Genomic DNA, 7,310 nt, shown 5'->3' with positions numbered 1-7,310 from the left:
ACACACACACACACACACACACACACACACACACACACACACACACAGGCATATAATGAAATAAAGAAATCTAATAAAAAAAAGTGTGTCTGTGTGTGTATGTGTGAGTATGTGTGTATCTGTGTATGGGTATGTGCCTATGGGAGTGCAGGTGCCTGTGGAGGCCAGAAGAGGGCATCATGTCCCCTGGAGCTAGAGTTATAAGGCAGTTGTAAGCTGTCTGACAATGGGTGCTGGGATCAAACTTGTACCTCTGGAAGAGCACCAAATGCTCTTAGCAGAGCTATCTCTCCAGCCCCAACAATCAAGATTAATAACTTCACCCAAGCATCCCATCTCCCCAGACTGTGCCAGGGGAAGAGAGAAGAAGGAGAGGGGTACCAGCACTCACTTGGCCAGGGTCCTGTTCTTTGTCCTGGACTCCCTACAGCAACTCTGTACAGTGGACTCAGAACTCTCACTTTGCAGGTATACTGACATTCATGAAAGGTTACAGAACCAGGTGTGAGGACCAGAGCATCCCAGTAATGGTACAAGCCATTACAAGCTCCCTGCACCTCCTCCAGAGCCAGCACCCCCTGTCCACTGCATCCCCCTGGACAGGAGAAGGTCTACCTTCTCTAAGCTATGACTGTCTCCTTTGATACCAGCAGCTTGTCTGGGGAAGTCAAATAAGAGACCACACAGTGAAAACTGTAAACTGTCAAACACCAGATAAACTTGACACGACCTGATTAATATCGAAGTGAGGCACATGATCTGTGCCATAAACAAGGGCTTGGGATGTAGCTTAGTGGCGGCGTGCTTGCCTACCACCTATGAGGTGCTGGGCTGGGGCTGGCTCCTCACTACGGCTGTAAATAAGTAATAAATGATTTCTAAAATGGCGCGATGACAAAAGACGGAAGAGCCGCCGTATCCTCTGAGCCAGGTCTGCTTGGGGAGCTGTGCTTCGAGTCACAGCTTCAGTGGATTAGTTTTCGGCAATCCGTGTGTGATATGTCAAGAGAAGGGTCTCTGATGTTCCGGGAGCATGCTCTCTGGGGCTTCCAGTGGCTGAGAGCGGACATGCCCCGGCAGAAGCAGCTCAAGGGTCTGCCCTGCTGAGGGTCCCAAACAGTCAGGGGCTGCTCAAGACCAACCGCCCTCTGGGTGTTACAAAACCAAGGGCATTGACACCGACGAGGTGCAGCGGCCAGAAAGGGGTCTGCCCTCTGCTCAGAGTGAGGCTTCAGGAGACTCCCACACAGGGGAACAACGATCAACCCCAAAGGCCGAGCAGAGGAGAGGGAGCAAAGGCCAGCCAGCTGGACCCCAGCGCAGCATCCTGGCAAGGCTGCGGCTTCTGCCTTCTCATCAGATGCCTGGGATGGTCTAGGAAGCTCCTCGATGGAATGCCTGGTGTGTAGTTAGCACTCCTGTCTCGTCAGCCATTTTTCCTTTTTTTTTTTTTTTAAATAATTAAGCAACTTCATAAATTACTTTAAACTATTTACTCTTTAATACTTATGTGCAATTTTATTTCAACAAACAATAAATTAAGCAGTCACTTATTTTTTAAAAAAAATCTCTGTTGTTCTTTCTTCCCGTGCTAGACAGCTCAATGTTTTAATAATTCAGGCACAACTGTCTGGCCAGCTGGCTCTTTGCAGATGTTTCCTCTCTTAATGTAAGTAGCACTCTTCCCCGTTCATGTAACATTCCTGGCACACAGAGTACCGTGTGTCAGGGCTGGGGATGCCCTGGGCATCAGCTCAGTTATTACGCCCGTCCTTTTCTGAGCTTTGTAGTGAGCTGGTTTTGTCATGAATAATTTAGAAGGGACAACACCTTAAAACCAGATCGCCACACACAATTTCAATCGCTCAAGCTGCTGTATCCACTTTCCATTCAAGCAAAGCGGCCTCACAGCCATCATCTCACTTCACACCCCCAGAACAACCTTCTGAGGTTGCCCAAGCAGACCGCATGAGGTCACCTTCAGATGGGGAGACGGAGGCTCAGGAAGGGTGGCACTCACTGGCGGCCCTGAAGGCTTGCGGGTGGCCTCTGTCTGGCCACTGCAGAGAAGAATTTCCACACAGTCTCTGCGGCTCCTTGTGCTGGCCCTCCCCCTACCTGCCAGCCTCCCAAGAAGGGTGACAGAGCCCCACTAGCAAAAGGAAACTTGAACCAAGCCCATGCAGCCAAATCTGCAGCTAGTGAGGAGCTGGCTCTGCCTTCCAGACTTGGGTTCAAGGCCCAAGCTGGCCTTGCTCTCCCTGTGTGAGGGCTGGCAGATGACAGCACCTCTCTGAGGTACAGGCCTCCTCTGATTCTGTGGGCCATAAAGGCTGGTCACGCTGTAGAAGTTGGAACTTGCTCTGTGCTCAGTCTGTGTCAAGTCAAATCATTGCTCCTTGCTTTAACATGGGACATGCTGGAGACAAGGTCACTTGCTAATCTGAAGGTGGCAGGGCAAACCTGAGAACCGCAGGTCTGGTCCTGACAGCAGGGGCCGGGAAGGTGAAAGGCGGGTACAGGAATTAGGAAGGATGGTGGCAGGCAGGAAGTGAACGAGAGGTCCAGACACTCCTAACACGCTCAGCACTCGCACACACACCCCTGCCACGTGTACACAGCGCCCACAGGCAGCCCTGCCCTCCGTACCTACGCGCTGCGCGTCCCTCCTGATGGCTTCCTCGTTGTGCCAGTCCTTCAGCTTCTGTTCACCTCCCAAGACAAGTGTCTTTTTCTGTCGACTGTGTAATTCCTTAAAAAAAAAAAAAAAAAAACAAAAACAAAAAGAAGAAAGCGTGAACAGGAAGAAAAAGGAAAATATTGGCCATAACAAAGGCCCGGAGGGAACACTAAAGGGAACACTACCACCTCCCACCCTCACGGCGTCTTCCTGAGTGCCTGCCATGTGCCCGTTAGGTGGGCAGAGCCCAGAGGGACACAGAAACTCAGCACGACCCCTTGGAGACTCGCCACCCGGGGAGGATGGAAAGACAGGCATACTCTTTTCACTGCGAGGGAAAGTGCCGCGTGTGTTGCTGCCCGACAGGAAGGATATGTAAAACAGACATGGCAGCCAAAGCAAGCCCGCTTCCCTCGTGAAGAAAGAAAGCAGGGCTGGGGGTGGTGGGCGACCCCCGTAATCCTAGCACCCGGGAGGTAGAGGCAGGGAGAGCGGGAGTGCCAGGACAGACTGGCCTACCTAGTGAGACATGGTCATACAACAAGACTGAACGGTGAGTAGAGGCTAAGGGATGTAGTTCATTGGTGGAGTGCCTGCTTAGTATTCACGAGCCTCAGCACTCCAAAGGCACAAACAGATGCATGAACTTGGTTTTAGAAACACTGATTTTTAAAAAATTTTAATTACATGTATATATATATATGTGTGTGTGTGTATGTGTCGGGGGGTGGGGGAGGAGTATGTCTATGGAGGCCAGAAGAGGGCATCAGATCCCCTGGGGCTGGAGTTACCAGCGGTTGGGAGCTGCTAGACACGGGTGTGAAGAACCGAATGTAGGTCCTCGGTAAGACCAGTGTACACTCTTAACGGCTAAGCCATCTCTCCAGCCCCAGGATGTTTAATTAAAGCCAATCCACTTTGTCTAAAATGCAATCAATGTAAAACATAATTATGGAATTTTTCTCTTTTTTTGGACTAAGACTTTGAACACTTGGGTTCGTGTCAATCCCAACCCCTTTTCCGGTGCTCTGGAACTGCAGGTGGCTGGCTAATGGCTACACCCAGGACAGAGCCTCAGAAATGAGTGTCAGGTGCTGGAATGACAGCCTCCTGCTTTTACAGGAGTCCTGGCAATTCAAAACCAGGCTCTCACGCTCAAGCAGCAAGTGCTTTAACCCCTGAGCCTTCTCTGTTGTACCAAACACACAACTCTTAAGTAACCCTGATCAGGTGGTATTATGTAAAAGAGCACACCAAGACTTTCAAACCAGACGTTATTCAGGCTGTGTCTCTGAAAGTTGAGATCAGTTTCTTTGTTTGCAATCATCTTCTGGTACTTTCCCTTCCCCCAGCTTCCGGAATGTCCCCTCGACACAGGAGATGAAGACAAAAGGGAAGGAGCACCTTGAGGGTGTGAGCTAGTCGGGAAGGATGACAGGACGGACGAGAAATGCCTTTAGACAGCAAACTGTAGAAGCGTGTTGACGTGTTTGGAGTGACGGTGTCTGGAGCCCATGTGTGCTTAGTCAACATTCCAAAAGGATCGATCACAGTCCCAGCAGCCACTCACTCACTCATCCAAATGGAATTCTAATCTTTGTTTAATCACCATTTGGTGTGCCTGGCACCCTTTGAGGAGAGGACAGAATGGTGAAACAAAGCCAACTGCAGTCTGCTGGAGAAGACAGGTTGGTCAAAGCACACACTCCAAGCCCGAGATTGCAGACTTGGCAGAGCCTGTCAGCAAGGGGCCTTGAACCTCTGGCCCAGCTGGCTAGGGCTCACAAAACCACAGGAGGGCTGAAAAAGGAACCGGAGAGGGTTGTGAGCTTCAGCCAGGTCTCAGGTTGTATCGGGGGGACAGGCTTTGCTGTAGATGTTAGGGTGAGTCTGTAGAGTCCCAACCCACCCCTCAGAGGAGCTGGGGTGATTCTGCTCCAGGATCGCATGCACTCATTGAAGCCACACATTAAGCAGATAATTCTAATAGCCTTCTGTGTCCATGCACGGACATACACAGAATCACACAGATGGACAGACACACACAGACACTCACAATCAGAGTGGACCAGGTTGAACTTATTTAGTCAAATGCATAAAGTTGCTTTATATAAGGTGGCCTGGTCTGAATGAGAATGGCCCCATAGGCTCACATGTTTGGATATTCAGTCCACGCTTTGTGAAAGTGTCTTGGAGGTGTGGCCTGTCACTGGTAGTGGGCTTTGAAGTCTCTAAACCAATGCCAGGCCCAGTGTGTCTGCCTGCCGCCTGCAGGGTAGGATGTAAAGCTCTCAGCTCTTGCTACAGTGTCGTATCTGTCTGCTTCCCACCATGATGACCACAGACTAACTCTGTTACCAAGCCCCCAATTAAATGCTTTCCTTTTTGGGGCTGGAGAAATGGCTCAGTGTTTAAGAGCACTGTCTGTTCTTCCAAGGGTCCTGAGTTCAATCCCCAGCAATCAATCACATGGTGGCTCACAACCATCTATAGTGAGATCTGGTGCCCTCTTCTGGCCTGCAGATGTACATGCAGACAGGACATTGTATACATAATAAATAAATCTTTAAAAAATTGTTTCTGGGGGCCGAAGAAAGGGCTCAGAGGTTAAGAGCACTGGCTGTTCTTCTAGAGGTCCTGAGTTCAATCCCCAGCAACCACAAGGTAGCTATAATGAGAGCTGGTGCCCTCTTCTGGCCTGCGGATGTACACAGAGACAACACAGTATATGTGACAAAATAAATAAATCTTAAAAAAAAAAAAAAAGGTTCCTTTATAAGAGCTGCCTTGGTCATGTTTGCTCTTCACCGCAGCAGAAGGGATCTGGGTGGTTGTATAATGCATCTCTTCATGAATTTTAAGGGCAGACACTGAGTGATTTCCATTCATCTATGTAACAAGGGATTATCAAAGGCCTTCTACGTCCAAGGAATTCTGGGTGAGACAAAGTGTGACAGGCAGTCTTAGGGTGCATGGACTGCACTTGGCACCACCCAGTAGACATCCCTTTGGGAGTGCCTGAGAGAGCTTTACCAGAGGGGTTTAACTGAGGAAGGAGAGTACACACCGAGTGTGGATGGAACCATCCCCACGGACTAGGGTCCCACACTCCATAAAAAGGAGAATGAACTGAGCACCAGCATTCATCTCTCTCTGCTTCCTGACTGTGGGCCCAATGTGACCCGTGGTTTCACCCTCACCGCCACTGTGCCATCCCTGACATGACGGACTGTCACCACTGTTAAACCATTAATTAATACAAACCCTTCCTGGGTCTGGAAAGATGGTTCCATGGTTGAGAGCACTGGCTGCCCTTCCCAAGGACCCGAGTTTTCTTCCCAGAACCTACACCGCGGCTCACAAGCATCTGTAACAACAGTTCCAGGGGAGCTGACGCTCTCTTCTGGCTACCACAGGCACTAAGGATGTACACGGTGCACTGACTACGTGCGGACAAACACCCACACATCAAAAAAACAAAGCAACAGCTTCCTGCCGTTAAGTCGCTCTTGGTGACGTTGTCATAGCAATAAGAAAAGTAGTTAACATGTATAGTTAAATAAGACAGCCACAGGCTCAACAAACAGGATAAGGAAAGACACACGTCGCTATAGCGTCTTGCCCTAAAGGTGGTACAGATAAAATCTGTAGGTATTTAGAAGAGTCACAAATCAGTGTTCCCACGGGGGGGGGGGGGTGACAGGGAAAGGAGTCTTTGGCAGTGGTGTGGAAAACTGGGGAGGGATCTGCCTGGGAGCAATGAGGGCGAAATCCAGCTGGGGGACATGCATGAACCAAGAAGTGGAGGTAGAAGGTGAGAGACAGGCCTGACCTGGAGAGATACACACGGTTCAAAGTGTAGAGATGAGCCACACAGCAGCAGGAAGTCTGGACCAGTGCTGCTTGGCAGGTGGGAGCCACAGAAGGTCTCTGAGCAAGAAACGAGCCACGGCAGAGCTCAGGAATAAAGCACTGAGGGCTGGAGAGATGGCTCAGAGGTTAAGAGCACTAGCTGCTCTTCCAGAGGTCCTGAGTTCAATTCCCAGCAACCACATGGTGGTTCACCACCACCTATAATGAGATCTGGTGCCCCTTTCTGGTATGCAGCAGAACACTGTATACATAATAAATAAATAAATCTTTAAAAAAAAAGTATTGATGCCCACGTGCTTTTGCTCAGTTTCCTCCTTCGAGAGAAGTGGGGATGTAGCCTACTTTGTTTTCATCTAGAGAAAATACTTCCTCTCCCAAACTGAGGACCACTCTTATTCTAGCCTTCACAACTAAGACCCAAATGAGGCTAAGTACATCAGCCTCAACCAGACCTGAGGTTTTGAGAAAGTGTGTGTGTGTGTTTGTTTGTTTTCTTACTTTGACCAGAACCAAGTGGTATGAGAATACAACTGAACCTAACCAGTACCATGCCCCAGAGAATCTCAGAATCCAATACCAAATGGGAAATAGATGCCATCTCCTGGATCTAAAATCTAGACCCTTGGCACCACCCTGGTCCAAGAGGAAAGCCTCAGGCAAGCTGCCCTGGCTTTCCAGTGTATCCTCAGGGCTCCACATTTCATGTTTCGTTGGCCCTTCATCTGAGGACTGCCTGTCTCCCCAGACTGTGAGTTCC

General features: G+C 49.6%; 1 protein-coding gene across 1 annotated transcript in view; it reads right to left on the bottom strand.

Annotated features, from left to right (window-relative positions):
- The window catches only part of Galnt10 (polypeptide N-acetylgalactosaminyltransferase 10), a 137,118-nt gene that overhangs the window by 64,304 nt on the left and 65,504 nt on the right, over window positions 1–7,310 (bottom strand). The window contains exon 2 of the mRNA XM_055602748.1: window positions 2,650–2,752. Coding sequence (XP_055458723.1) covers window positions 2,650–2,752 — 103 coding nt within the window. The remainder of the gene's footprint in view (window positions 1–2,649; window positions 2,753–7,310) is intronic.

Source organism: Psammomys obesus, unplaced genomic scaffold (genome assembly GCF_907164565.1).
Source record: "Psammomys obesus unplaced genomic scaffold, mPsaObe1.curated_primary_1811, whole genome shotgun sequence".
Lineage (NCBI taxonomy): Eukaryota > Metazoa > Chordata > Mammalia > Rodentia > Muridae > Psammomys > Psammomys obesus.
This window is presented reverse-complemented; position numbering and strand designations above follow the sequence as displayed.